Genomic DNA, 15,807 nt, shown 5'->3' with positions numbered 1-15,807 from the left:
TATTTTTTTGGCCTCAAATAAAAAATGGATAAATATCATGAATAGTCACCATCTTTTGTCAAATATTAATGATGGTTACTTTCAATTGTTTTTTTTTTTTTCAGTTTCAATACAATATTAATAGATTTCAAGTCAAGAATTTGGTGGGAAGTTCAAGTACATATGATATTATTTTATTAATTTATTCTTCTTTTAAGAATTTATTTTGAAATTTTGATAAAATTATGAGGGACAATTTGTGATATTATTCCATTTTTATCCAAAGAATGGGAACAAGCCATTCTTTGGAGGTTACGTTCAACTAAAAAGTGGAATAATATTACAAATGGTCCCTAAAGTTTTTACCAAAGTTCTGAGATGACTTTTTATCCAAATTATGAGGGACAATTTGTGATATTATTCAGTTTTTTAGTTGAACATAAACTCCGAAAATAGCTTGTTTCTATGCTCTGGTCAAAAGTAATATAATATCACAAATGGTCCCTCATAATTTTATCAAAATTTCAAGATAATTTTTTAAAAGGAGAAAAACTAATAAAATCAATGCCATATTTACTTGTAATTCTCACCAAATTCTTGGATTGAAACCTATTAATATTGTATTGAAACTGAAAAAGAACAATTTAAAGTAGCTATCATTAAAATTTGACAAAAGATGGGGACTATTTATGATATTTATTTTAAATATTTATTATCGTTTTCAAATTTGTAGCTATTATTTATTTAATTATTTTAACTTTTTTTATTTTCAGCAAAAGTTAAAGATTTTTGACATCTTGAGCATCAAGGATTGAGTTTCAACATACACAAATATCTTACGGGATTTTCTCACAAATTATTTTAATTTTAAGTAACATCATGTGTAACCTCTATATAAATTCATTTTTAATCTAGGATTTCATTTTAATTTTAGTTTATTAATATATATTATTTATGATTTGTACACTTACGCCTATACTTGCACTTGTATCATATAATGACTTCATTTTGATTGAATTTACAACTCTTACTTCTTATTTAATTTGGTTTAATCTAATTTAAGTTTGAGTAAAAAAATTTAACATCGATTCTTTTTTCGGTATAAAGGGTAGCCAACCAATAACAACTACAGATCAGTAAAAATTTTAAGTAGTAGTAAAAGACGATACATTTAAATCTTCATACAGCAACACTAGAGCTGAGTCTCAAGGTTCTTCAAATTTCTGTAAACTATTAATATTATGATCAGGTAATTTAACCATGTAGTTAGCAATTTTATTGTGGTCTCTAAAAATATGCTGAACTCGCACACTCTAATTACGTTTTAGGAACTGCTGAATTTTAATTATAAAAATATATTAATGTTAGCATAAAAAAAATTAACTAATCGGCGTAGGCCAAGACCAAATTTAAAAGTTTTATTTTTTTATAAAATTAGACCTTGGCCCTACTCAATATGTGAATACCTTTACTAAATTTACCTTTTTTTCTTTTTGCACTTAAAATAAGTCGGTCAATTAAAAAGCAAGTCAAGAGAATTGTTAAACGTGGTCTTCAACAACCATAATAGGGACAACAAATGAGGTTTTTGGAGGATGATTTGTTTCTTCGTCAACTTTCTTTTTGGTTTATACGAAATTGGTTAAATTTTATAATAAGTCCTTGTATTTTTTATAAATTTAAAATTTAATCTTTATACTTTTACCTATATTTCTTAGATTTCAAAATTTAGGTCCAATTGTTAATATTTAAGAAAGAAGCCAATTTTTTCTTTTTTTTTTGGGGGGGGACTAAGTTTTGTATTTTTTAGAGATAAAATGCAATTTCATTATTGTATTAGCTTATATCTTTAAAATCTTCAAAGAATTAAATTAAAATTTTATTATTTTAGAGGGGTAAAGTATAATTTGACCATTTTCTCTTTTATAATTTTATAAAATATAAAGGAGCCAATATAATATTTTTTCTATTTTAGGGTGGCCTTGACCCTGCCAGGTTCCTTTTGGCGTCACCTTTTAACACTGTTAATATTATTTTGTTAAATTCAGATTCATTATAATGTTATTTTTTAATTATATTACTATCGAGTGAATATGTATTTTTATCTCAAAATATTACACCAAAAAATTTAATAATATTAATAATTAAACTAAAATAAAAAAATTCTTAAAAAATAAAAGTACGAAAATTAAAATTAAAATTTATCAAGACAATTTAACCTATGAAATTCAAAGACGTCATGAAGCCATCACAAAAAGCAAGGGTATCATTGACTCGTGAGTCACATTAGCCGACACCTAGACAATGACCATGACCCAATAAAATAATGTTTAAAGCACCAATAAACAAATAATAGTGGGATTTTGGTACATTTCAAAAGGAAAAAGAAAACTATACAGTCATAGGTCCACCTATAATGCGATTGCAAATAATTCATAATTGTTGAATTAGATGAGATTGGTCAGAATAGAAATGGGTTGGTATGTGGATTTGAACAAAAAATAATAATTTAAATTGATTGGATTGTAAAATGCTCTGAATTAGGATAAAGAGTTTATTGAATCGAGTGTTATAATTTTTTTTCATTTTAATAAATTATTTAATTAAAAATTAAACTAGTGATCAGGTCGAGAATCGATAGCTTGATCAGTTCAATTTTAAAAATCATGATTCAAACTTGAAAATAATTTGAATTTATTCAAGCTCAAAGTTGACCGAAACAAATAAGTTAAAATTACTTAAATTCAAGTATCAAAAGCCAATGGCAAAATTTGCAATGACCTGATTCGAGAAACTTGTCTAACAAACTTAAATGATTTGAACCTAAATAACCCGTTCCCAAAATGATTTGAATTTGAATATTTAAAACATGATTTTTTCCAAACTAAATTATTGTATTCCAGGTATAGCATATGCACGATGTGTTTTTATATCTATGTAGATTGCATTTAAATTTTTAACATCCAATAAAAGCATTCCATATTTCACGTTCTTATTGGTTTTTAAGTAAATGGAGATAGAATTAATTGATAGTTTAAGTATTAATTTGAAAAAAAACTTTAGGACCAATTTGAGAATTTTAATATATTTTAGGGCTGATTTATGAATAAAACTTAAAAATACGCATTTTGAAAATTAAAGAGATTAGAATAATCAAATTATAGTAGAGGGATTAAAAGCACTAAAACATATAGTACATGACCTTCTATACAATTATACCTAAGTTAAATAATAAGTGAAGAAAATCAAACTTAAAACAAATAAAGAGATTAGACTTTTGAGAAACACTTGCCAATATTATGGTGAATTATTTTATTATGTTATTTTTAAATTATATAAAAAAGAGATAATATGGTTGTTATTAAAATAGTTGTGAAAGCAATAAGAGTGAAGTTATAATGTGAACTTGGAAAGGTAGTCACATACAATAAAAGCCATAGAAATTTTTTCTTCGAAACATCATGTTTCATAATGGAGCAAATCCAAAGGGTGATTATGGTTGTTAGCACAGTAATTCAGGGATGAATCCAAAAAATATGTTCCGAGTGAAAATTAAATTATAAAATTTTTGTGAGGTTAAAATATAATCTTATAATTATTTCATCATTTTTGAAAGGATTAAATCTTTTTTATTTTTATGTATCAAATTGTAACTTTTAATTCCATCATTTATTAAGGATTAAAATATCAATTTTCCATTTGAGGACCAATACTCTCTTTTGCTCCCTTTAAATTCGCCCTTGTAGTAATTTCTATATCAACATTGATTATATCCCTGTTTTTTTTTGTTTTTTATAATAAACTGAAAATTCAAATTATGTTTTTCGTTTTGATAAAATTTTAATTTGTATAGATCATATTAGTATATTTCATCCATTCCACTCGTACTAATTGAATTAATATATTTAGTCAATACATAACCAATGAATTTGAATAAAATTAAAACTATATATTATTTTAATTAAATTCAATTGACTTTGTATCATTAAACTTAAATAATTATATTGTTTAAATAGATATGCATCGATATTAGTTAAAAATTGATACAATATACAAGGTAAAGTAAAAAAATTACTTGGGGACGAGATAAAATTATAAAAATTAGGGCCAAAGCTAAAATTCTTGTATTAAAATGTTTAAATTAAATTATTAATTTTAAAAAGGTTAAAATTATAATTGTTGATCAAAAGTTAAAAGATTAAATTGATTTTTTTTTTAAAGAAAATTTGAAGGGAGGCTATAAAAGAAAATCCATTTAGCCAAGGGGGCCAGTCCTGACAGTACGGAGTACCTTATTTGTTATTGTCTTATTGATTAAAGAAAACGACGTAGTTTCGTGAACCACACCAGCACGATTTTCCTGAGATCGGACCGGCAACGACAAACGGCCGAAAAGTTCAACTACAAAAGACCAAATATATTTGTTGACTCTTTCGCAGAAAATAATATTATAAAAAGGTGGGGAAATTGGGAATATATAATTTTTAATCAATCTTAAATATTATTTTCCTCATATTACTACAAAATTTTTCCACTCAACAACATCTATATATAAAGCGAAGCCATAGCACTGGAAGTTACAATTATATCTTCATTGGAAAGTTTGGGAGAAATTTTTTTTTTAAAAAGGCAAAAAAGAGCCAAAACATTGATATGTCGCAAATACGAGTGACGATGGAGGTCGGAGACGACGGCGTTGCGGTTATCACCATCTTCAATCCTCCCCTGAACACCATGGCTGTTCCAAGTAAAAGCTCTGCATACTTGATCGCTTTCGTTTATTTTCTTCATTTTTTGATGTAGTGATTTGAATTTTGAAATATTTTTTCAATTATTGCAGTAATTGCGGGATTGATGGAGAAATTTGATGAGGTTTCGAGGAGAAACGATGTTAAAGCTGCTGTTTTAACCGGTGAGTTCTTCTCATTTCAATCGGATCTATATATGAATGGTTTATCTCATGATAAAATTTTTGTTTTAAGCTTCGAGATGTTTAAATTTTGTGCTTATTTTTATTGATTTATTTTGATTTCGTTAATGAAGGCAGTGGAGGAAAGTTTTGTGGTGGTTTGGATCTCAATCTTATTCAGAAAGTTCACTTAACCGGTATAAAGTTAATTTGATTAGTTTAGGCTTTCTGCAATTATCTTTTTTGTTATTCTTTTACTAAATTATAATTTCATTTACTTAATGAGAAAGTGGAAAATTTTCATTGGTGCTTAAACAGGTGATGTATCTTTGGTGCCTCATGCATCCGTTGATCTTGCCCTTACTGCTATCGAAGGTTTCTCCTTATCCTTTGACTTGTTGTATACCTGAGAATAGACAGAGAACACCATTGTCTTTTTAAACCGTGGTACGATCCATCCAATCCGTAGGATTAAAAGTTAATAAATAAATCAGTTGAATGGTTTTGTATTAATTCCTAATTTAGCTAATCTAAAGTCATTTTCTGAACTAATATCTTGATTTAATTTCAATTCAACTGGTTCAACTCAAACAATATTAGAGAAAATTAAAAGCTAATTCAAATGCAGAGTTGGAGTTAGATTATTTCTTAAACCGAAATGAATTTTAATTTTTATTTAATTTATAGTTAACCTTTTATATTTTATAATATAAAAGGGTTAATATACTAGTACCTATATTTGGTTTCAATTTTCAAATTGGTACTTTTGTTTTCTTTTGGTCTCAAATTGGTACCTAATTTTGACTTCATTGTTCAGCTTGGCATCTATTTTTTTTCAAATTGATATTTGAGTTTCTTTTATCCCATACAAGTATCTAAATTTAACTTCAATGTTCAATTCGTACTAATTTTTGTTTTGTTTTAAGTACTTATGTTTTGTTTTTTACTAGAGCACACATGTTAAGTATTTATTGGATCAAATTGAATATTAAAGCCAAACTTAGGTACCAAATTGAGAAAAAATTCAAATACCAAATTGAACATTAAAATAAGATATAGGTATCAATTTATATTAACCTTATAAAATTATATATAAATTAATTAAAATAACTTAGAAATATATAAAAAAATATTTTTGTAAAACCTATGAACGAAATCGCTTTGCTTTTTTAAAAATTAGAATATTGTATTCGTAAATTTATTCAAAATCGATCTAAACTAAAATGTTATCCGCCTAACTTATTGATGTTTGTTTTCACTGTTGTTTATGGTTCATTTGATGTGGCTCTTTGCTTTTTTAAAAACTAGAATACTGTAACCGTAAATTTGTTCAAAATCGATCCAAGCCGAAATGTTATTCGCCTAACTTATTGATGTGTTTACTTTTACTGTTGTTTATGGTTCATCTTATGTGGTTCATTGCTTTTTTAAAAGCTAAAACATTGTAATTGTAAATTTATTCAAAACCGATCCAAACCGAAATATTATCTACCTAACTTATTGGTGTGTTTGTTTTTACTATTATTTATGCGGTTCTTTGCTTTTTAAAAACTAAAATATGGTAACCGTAAAATTATTAAAAATAGATCCAAATCAATCAAAATGTTATCCGCTTAACTTATTAATATTATCAGCCTTAACTTATTGATGTATTTATTTTCACTATTTATGGTTGATCTTATGTGGTTGAAATAAAACCCTGTCAGATTGCAAGAAGCCTATTGTGGCAGCTATTAAAGGATTGGCTCTTGGAGGTGGCTTAGAATTGGCGATGGTTTGTTTTGTTTTTTTTCCTCTGTTGATGAATATATTTTTTGCCATTAACTTTTTTCGCTAACAATTTTGTCGTTGTCCGCCAAGATATTTTAATGAGTAAATTACACTTATAATCATCTAAATATTAGTAAAAATTATTTAGTAATTTAACTATGAGAATTTATAAAATAGTCATTTAATTATTCAAAATTTATCCATTTTGGTCACCACTATCAACATTTATACATAGTGTTTGGTCTCTTTTATTTTAAATTTTACTTTTCCTTATAATCATTTCACCTAAAAGTGAAAAAAAAACAAATCTATCGACAAAATTTAATTGAAATATACCAAAACGGAAAACCTAAAAATTCAAGATAATAATTTTCATATTTTCTCATTATTTTAAAATTAACCGTTAATGTCACCAATAAAAATAAAATTGCAAAAAAAAATAATGTGTAAATGTTAAGGGTTAATTTTTTGAAATCAAAACTAAAATGACATAATACATAAACGTTGAGAGTTAAATTTGCTATTATATCAATTTTAAAAGTTGCCAACTTATCTTTACGTTAATAATTTTAACGGCCGGTGACAAAAAAAAATTGAATAGATAAATAACAAAAAAAAAAAATTAATAATTGGATAACTATCAGTGTAGTTTACCCTATTTTAATTTGCTCAGTCTGTGTCTAATTTTTCTTTTTCACATGCAGGGTTGCCATGCACGTATTGCTACTCCTAAAGCTCAACTTGCCTTGCCTGAATTGTCGCTTGGACTGATTCCTGGGCTTGGAGGTATAGCCACTATTATATTAGAACGTCTTTTGAGGTTGGACCGATAACACGATTTGTACTTTACAAGCTTCGACTGACTTGTTATATACTATGACTTTTCAAAAGGCACACAACGTCTTCCAAGGCTTGTTGGGCTATCAAAGGCTATTGAAATGTTGATGGTAATACTCCCTGTCTGCTATGCTTTTCCAGAATTTTATTGGCATGTTGACTGAGTTTTTAGTTAAAGTATTTGGGAGGAATTGAATTAAATTAGTACTTTTATTATTAAAAAGAATTAAATAAGTCTCAAATCGTAATAAAATTAATATTTTGTATTATAAAAAAGTCTTAAAATTATATTTTCAATTAAAATTCAACTCTAAGCAGAACCATACAAACTTTAAACATATTAACCTTGTTAAAAATAAATGATATTTTTAAATATTAAATGTTAACTCTATTTTAATTTAATATTATTTGATTCTTTTTAACCGTATTAAGATTAAATTGATCAATTTAATATTAAACAGACTTTACATTCACTCTTATTTTTCCTATTTCTAATGGCTTGTAATGAATTCTTCATTGCTGTAAACTTTGTAAATCTGATTCATATGTGTATAATGTTTTTGCAGTCATCGAAACCAATCCTGTCTGAAGAAGGAAAGAAACTGTGTCTTATTGATACTATTGCTCCTTCAGAAGAGTTGCTCAAAGTTTCTCGCAAATGTGCTTTAGACATTGCAGAGAGACGTAAACCATGGGTGAAATCCCTTCAAAGGACAGACAAGATTGGATCCCTATCTGAAGCACAAGAGGTGTTAAGATTTGCTAGACATCAAGCCAAAAGGACTGCCCCAAATTCATCTCTGCATCAAGCATGCCTAGATGTAATTGAGGAAGGGATTCTCCATGGAGGATATAAAGGACTTTTAAAGGTAATTTTTGTAATTTGAGTCGGTAAAAGGACTTAGATTACATTTTTTTTGTTCCCTTTATTAATAAATAAATAAATTAGTCATTGTAAATTAAATCAAAGAGCAAATTAGTCTTTTCAGTTAAAATTTTCATCTATTTCTATTATTGAAAACTAGCATGGGTGACAGAATAAGTAGATAATTAAACCTTGGTATTGCGTGTATCTTATGTCGACATATATGGACCATCTTGTATTCCATGAATAATAAATGCTTATGCCGTTTACATTGAATAGGAAATGCAATCCCTTCCCCTCCCTTCTAACTTTCGAGGTATGGAGGGGTTTAGGATCCCTTGCATTTAATCTCATATGTGATAATGTTTTGAGGCCACGCGGTGGGTAGTAGACACTTGGCCTATTCAAATATTAGTTATTAGTTTAAATTCAAAGATTTATTCGAAATTTTAGAACATTTAGAAAAAAAATATTAAGTTTAAAAAGTGAACTCGTAAAAAATTTAGGTTTATTTAAAATATGAATTAAGCTTGGACTTGAATATTTAAGGCAAACTCAAGTCCGACTTATTTTTAAGTTTGTAATGTTATTTATTATGCTATTTTTATATATTATGTAATTTACAATACATAAAAATAAACCTACTACTGTAATGTAAACATTAAAAATGTTAAGATAACTATATATAAAATTTTAATAAATAAAAATATTAAATTAAAAATAATAAAAATATATATTTAATTTTCTTTTAAAAAAATGAGCTTGGATTAGCTATTTACAAATACGAATAGACTTTGACAAAATTTTAGGTTTATATTTCGAGCTAAGCCAAGCTTGAGCATGCATAAAATGTGTTAATATCACGTCTACACCAACCTGAACACCTATAGGCCTTGGCTCTCCTAAAATAGAAAATTTTTTCTTTAAGCATTCTAAAATCTATAAGTTTTAAGTTTAAATACGATAATTTTACACTTTGGCTCCTCGAAACAATAAAATTATAATTTAGTCTTTATAAAAACAGTAAAATTATAAACTAATACAATAATAAGATTATATTTTAGCTCTCATAAAAATTTATACTTGAATTTTAACCCCTTAAAAAGTAAATTTTGATTTCGCGACTATTAGCCTCGTAAGAATCTCTACTCAGTTGCACCTAAAGATACATAAGGATTTTATGTATACAGGAGGACAAAGTTTTTAGGGAGATAGTCCTTTCAGACATTTCAAAAGGCCTTGTTCATCTGTTCTTTGCCCAGCGTGCTACTTCAAAGGTAATTGCTTATACCTGCTATTCTTTGCTCCTTTTTTATTCTAATTTTAATTGTTCCAAACAGTAATTATTCAAACTTTGAAGTAGATGTTGACCAATTGGGATCTTTTATCTTAAATATTTCTCTAAGAAAATTGTACTTTTGCAGGTGCCAAAGGTTACTGATGTTGGTCTAAAACCCAGGCAAATAAAGAAAGTTGGTGTTATTGGTGGAGGCCTAATGGGTTGTGGGATAGCCACGGCTCTTATTGTCAGCAATATATGTGTCCTTCTCAAGGAACTCAACTCTGATTATCTCCTTAAGGGAATAAAGAGGATTCAAGGTGATTATCTATTATTAGTTTATCCTTGCTCTTTCAATAGCCAATGAAATTACATGTTTTTAAATATAAATAAGTGAATATTTTGAGATGAGATTTTATTTGATACATTGTCAGAGAGTTTTTAGATTCTACAAGTAGGGTGAAAAGTTTTCTACAAAAATATAGTAAAATATTAAAAAAAAGAGACAAATGGTAAAATTTTGAAGTCGCTTGAAATAAAAATTCAATACTGACCCAAAAGAATTTACATATTATAGAAATGTAATACTAAAATTATTTTGTCCACTGTATAAAAAATTCCATAAACAATCTAAGATGATGTCAAATATCTTTTTTTAATTATTATTTTATTGTACTCTAAAACAAATAATATCAACCCAAACTCGCTTACTCCACTAATATGTAATAGTTTTTTTTTAATGGCAGCAAATGTTGGAGGTTTAGTTACAAGAGGAAAATTAACAAAGGATAAAGCGGAGAAAGCTCTCTCAATCCTTAAAGGAGTATTAGATTACTCTGAATTTAAAGATGTAGATATGGTCATAGAGGTGAGCTATGTTACGAAATTTATAACATTTATAATTAATAACGAATCTTGATATTAAATTTTGGGATTTAATTAAAAATTTTAAAAATTTTAAGGGATTCAGTGAGAATTTTAAACTAAACGCAGGTTTAATTAAAACTCTAAAATATTTTGAAGGTTTAATGAAAATTTACAAAACGAAAAAATTGGATTAGTCAAATTAAAATTTTGAAGTTTTTTGAAATATTTAATTGAAAAAATTCAAAAATTTTGAGAATGTTGTTTCTGTGTGGAGGATTTGCACTGAAATATCTCTAATGTTGTTGCTGTGTTTGCAGGCTGCGATTGAAAATGTTGGTTTAAAGCAAAAAATATTTAGTGAGATAGAGAAAGCATGCCCTCCTCACTGTATTTTGGCCACAAACACATCCACTATTGACCTCAATTTAATTGCAGACGATCGTGTTATAGGAGCTCATTTTTTCAGGTCATCAACTTTTATTTTCCTTTCTTTTAATAATATTTTATTGGATTAGTCAACTATCTTTCAAAGTATACATTTAATTTTTGTATTTTTTATAATTTGACCTCTATTTTTTAAACTAATTTTGTTCTTTAACTTTCTTTTTTTTAAAAAAACCAAATTTAATTATTAATATTTTAAAAGAGTTGAATTGTTGTTTTATAATGAAAATATTAACTAAAAATTATTTTCTTTATCTGCAACTCACATGACAATTCACGTGTATTTCATGTTAATTTTTAAAATTTTTATATTTTTAAAATTATTTGTTGATATAACATATAAGACAAATAATATCATGTCGATATGAAGAATATTGACTACTACATAGTTTGTCACATCAACATCATTAAAATAATCAATGTTTTAATTATAATCTATGCTAAAAAAAGTGATTTGACTTTTTTTAAAGATTAATAATCAATTTAATTAAAAAATAGCTAAATTGACAAAAAAAAACCCATTTAATATAATGAGTTGGTCGAATTGCACAATAGTTTGTAAGTTAAAGCAACTTAATTTGATTTGGGTCTCTCATATGCAGCCCTGCACATGTGATGCCTCTTTTGGAGATTGTAAGAACACAAAAAACTTCCCCGCAAGTTATTCTTGATCTTATGACAATTGGGAAAGTGATAAACAAAGTTCCCGTCGTGGTCGGTAACTGCACCGGTTTTGCGGTCAACCGGACATTCTTCCCCTACACGCAAGGTGCACATTTATTGGTCAATTTAGGTGTCGACTTGTTCAGAATCGAAGGGGTGATCACCAACTTTGGCCTTCCTATGGGTCCTTTCCAGTAATCTTCTTTCTTTCCCATTTTCATGAATTGAGTATATATGATCTCTGCATAACCATTAACCCCAAAATGCACACATTAATTAGTGATACGATTCTTATCACTATCTAGATGTCATTAATGGCTGAGTAGAAAATATATCACCCGACCCGGCCCGGCTTCCAGGTCGATGGTAAGCAATGATAATTGGATTGGACTGGTTAGACCAGGATATTGGTATATTGGTTAGGGTATCGGTTTGAGAAATGGTTTTGAATTAGTTAGACTAAAAATCGATGCGGGCTAGTTGAACCAACTAAAAATTAGTTCATTTTTTTTAACTTTTAATTGAATCGGTCAGATCGATGAATTGATGACTTAACTAATTCAACTATCAATTCGGTTCTAAAAACATTAATCGTAAGATACAAATCGAAGTTGTCTTCTTTGAATACCAATTGATTTGGTATCCGTTTTACAAGAGTGCACCCATTTGTATGCGAATTTATTTGATATTTGTTCTTTAGGGTGCTCTTTATGTGTGGGGATTAGGATTTGAATTTGTAAAAGCCCACTTTGATAATTCTGAATTATATATTTACAGTTTGATATAGAGGTGTTTATGAGCCAGTCTGAGTTCGGGTTGAGTTTAAGAATGATATGAACATACTTTATACTTACTTCAAGTTCGACCCGACCTAAAATACTAGTCTAAAATTTTACTCAAGTTTAGTTATATTTGTAATGGCTAACACAAATTCATTTTAGATCCGCTCATATTATTTTTTTGAATTTTCTTAAATATTTATATTATTTTTAATTTAAAGTTTAATAATAATATATATTTTTTATTTATTAAAAATTTATATACAGACATCTTAACATTTTTTAAATATTTACACTATAATACTATGTATTACTATTGATTTAGTTTAAAAAATAACATAATATATTAGGTTATAAACATAGAAAACCAACTGGTTGGGTTATGATATAAAACGACACGTTTTTGATAAGTAATGCTTCTCTTTTGCAATACTTGCAGGCTTCAAGATGTATCTGGTTACGGAGTTTTCTTAGCAGTTTGGAAAGAATTTGCAAAGGCATTTCCAGATCGAGTATTCATGTCTCCATTGATTGAGCTTTTCATGAAAAATGGACGAAATGGTAAAGAAAAACTGTATTTATAGTTTATACTATTCCTATGACATTCTTCTTTCTCGTTTGTTAGTGTTTTCAGTGGATGCTCCTTAGCTATTGAAGCATTTTATGAACTTCTTGGGTTATTTGCAGGGAAAATCAATGGGAAAGGATACTATATTTATGAGAAAGGAAGCAAGCCAAAACCTGATCCTTCTATATTACCTATTATTGAGGAGTGTCGACGGCAAACCAAGCTTATGCCTGCCGGAAAGGTAGCTATACTTGCCTTTAAAATCATTTTATACTTCTATAGTATATCCTTTATTCTATCAACACAATTCAAATTTGATAATAAAAAGTTTCTAAACTTAATCCAACTGACTTAAACCTAGATTGACCTGAGGGTGTAATCGAGTTGAATTGAGCCTGAATACTGGCAAGGTTGAGCTCGGCTTGAAATTTGGAGCTCTATATATGGCTCGAGTTTGATCGAACATCTATTTTTAAGTTTGAGTGCAGCTCAAGATATAATTGAGCTATCAAATGTGAGCTCGATTAAGTTATTTATCAATTTTTGTACTCAAGCATTAACTTGATTAAGCTCGTATGTATTCAAGCTCGAGTTTGAACTCAACTTGATAATATATTAAGGGCAATAACATAATCTAATAATATAAAATATTTATTAAAAACATTGATAAGTTTTCGAGTCATTCAAGCTCAGTATTACTAAACTTGAATTCAGTTTGACCAGTAGTTCAAGTTGCTCAAGCTCAAGCTGAACTCAATAATTATTAAATTGAGTTTGAGTTTTTTTTTTCAAGTCGAACTTAAGTAGCTTATGACTTGTGACCACTAGTGTCTCATTTACACCCCTAACCAAACTTAAAATAGACCTAAACCCAAAATAACTTAATTTGAAGTGACCAAAACTCAAAATGACCAAAATTCAAAATAACCTAAACTCGAAATTAACCCGAACCGAATTAACCCAAAAATTTAAAAATTCAAATTAATCCAATCTAAATTTATCAGATCCAAATTCAATCTGATTCAGGATGGGTTAATGTTAACAAAGCTATGAAAGACAAAGACAATAGAAGCCAACACCTTTTCTATTAGGCCTTTGTATACAAAAATAGCAAATGAATTGTTTTTGTTTTGACAGCCTATAACAATTTCTGATAAAGAAATCCTAGAGATGGTGCTGTTCCCAGTAGTTAATGAGGCATGTCGAGTTCTGGATGAAGAAGTAGTGGTTCGAGCATCAGACCTTGATACTACATCTGTTCTTGGAATGAGCTTCCCATCTCACCGGTATGTTTCTCTTTTTGGGTCGTGGGAGGGACAAAGTTTATTTAATTTTAATTTTACTTACAGGCAGCTAATTTGGTGATTTCATAATGTCATTACAAAGATAATTATTTTAAATATTTACTTCCATAATTATTTGGACAAGTATAATTAGTATAGGTTCAACTTGTGCCTTAAATTTGTTAAAGATTCTCGATTTTGTTGAGAGAAATTTAAATAACATTGTTTGTTCATAACATTCAGAATAGTCTCAATGAGGGTTTTTTGTCCCAACTCTACCATAGAGAAATTAGTAAAACATCACTTCGGTTTTCATGACAGGTGAAAGACACTCCTACTTCGTAGCTTTTTTGGGGTAGAGTTAGGACCGCTTGTGGCTCTTGACATTACTATTAGCTGTGAAAACCAAAGGTGTCTCATGGATAAAATTTAGGATTAAAATTGAGTATGAACACCGAGAGATAACCACTTTCAAAACAATTATAAACGTGTTGATAATCTATCGATTATCAATTGACAACATTTTGCAAACTTCTCTCGATATAATTGGAACCCATAACCGGTTCTTGATAAAATACGGGTGCATTATGTACAGTTGTACAGTTCTTGTATGTTAACATACATATCGTTTAGGAGTAGTCCCTTCACTAACATGGATTATGATGTGGTTTTTGGCAGTGGTGGAATAGTGTTTTGGGCAGATACGGTTGGAGCAAATCACGTATATAAAAGTCTTAAAGAATGGTCAGAGGCGTACGGTAGCTTCTATAAACCATCAAAGTATTTGGAAGAAAGAGCCATTAAAGGCATCCCATTGGTAACAACCTTATCCCTTTTTTTTTATTTTTTATTTCTTTCTATTTTCCTCTCTGCCCAATGTAACTTAGGTCTCATAAAGGGCGAAATTAGATCCCACATATATTGTAATTAAAATTATCAAGTCAAAGTTAAAAATTTATAAAAGATCGTTTTTATTATTATAAACATCATTATCAAACATTTTTATATTTTAAAATGGTTAATATTTTGTAATGTTTTTAATTCTGCAACTAATCTTAAAAAAAATGCAATTTGTCTTTTTTAATTATATATATTTAGTTTTTTAATGTTAATATGGATTTGTTTTTATTTATGGTCGTGGTTAGACATAGTTCTCTATTTATAGGTAATTAAAAACCTTGTTACACGTTTATGTGCATGCAAAACCATAAATATAAAACATAAAACAAATATTAAATATTAAAAAAAATAATAATAAGAGATGAGATTATGAGGTGCTTACCTTTTGTTTATTTGCAGAGTGCAGCAGCAACTTCATCTCCATCATCAAAGTCGAGGCTTTGAGGCTAATAAATAATAAAGCAATAGGCCGCGGTAAGCCCCGTGCGATTGACGATGCTCCGACTGGTGCCGTTGGAGCTTTAGGGGGTCAATTTGTAAAAGGCAAGAGAGTCTTTGTAATTTTGCAATTTTGATGTTTAATAATAAAAAATTATTTACTACAAAAGCAATAAGAATTTGATTAATATATGAAAAAAAGGGTCATTATCTAGAAATAAGAAAG

At 28.1% G+C, this 15,807-nt stretch overlaps 1 protein-coding gene across 2 annotated transcripts; it reads left to right on the top strand.

The window, feature by feature from the left end:
• Window positions 1-4,436: 4,436 nt before the first annotated feature.
• LOC105786587 (peroxisomal fatty acid beta-oxidation multifunctional protein AIM1) lies at window positions 4,437-15,750 on the top strand. Of its 2 annotated transcripts, XM_012613130.2 has the most exons (18): window positions 4,437-4,726; window positions 4,820-4,891; window positions 5,023-5,085; window positions 5,207-5,263; window positions 6,595-6,662; window positions 7,363-7,444; window positions 7,550-7,605; window positions 8,062-8,364; window positions 9,551-9,637; window positions 9,785-9,959; window positions 10,386-10,507; window positions 10,824-10,972; window positions 11,553-11,807; window positions 12,832-12,953; window positions 13,080-13,201; window positions 14,098-14,246; window positions 14,922-15,060; window positions 15,543-15,750. In XM_012613130.2, the coding sequence occupies exons 1-18, from the start codon at window positions 4,633-4,635 to the stop codon at window positions 15,585-15,587; spliced, it is 2,160 nt and encodes a 719-aa protein (XP_012468584.1). In that variant the 5' UTR covers window positions 4,437-4,632; the 3' UTR covers window positions 15,588-15,750. The 2 variants fall into 2 exon arrangements, with proteins under 2 accessions (XP_012468584.1, XP_052488986.1); XM_052633026.1 differs by lacking the exon at window positions 4,437-4,726 and having other exon boundaries at window positions 4,862-4,891; window positions 5,207-5,335.
• The last annotated feature ends 57 nt before the right edge of the window (window positions 15,751-15,807 follow it).

This window comes from Gossypium raimondii, chromosome 7 (genome assembly GCF_025698545.1).
Source record: "Gossypium raimondii isolate GPD5lz chromosome 7, ASM2569854v1, whole genome shotgun sequence".
NCBI classification, from domain to species: Eukaryota; Viridiplantae; Streptophyta; class Magnoliopsida; order Malvales; family Malvaceae; genus Gossypium; species Gossypium raimondii.
The sequence above is the reverse complement of the archived record's forward strand: the minus strand, read 5'-3'. Positions and strand labels throughout refer to the sequence as shown.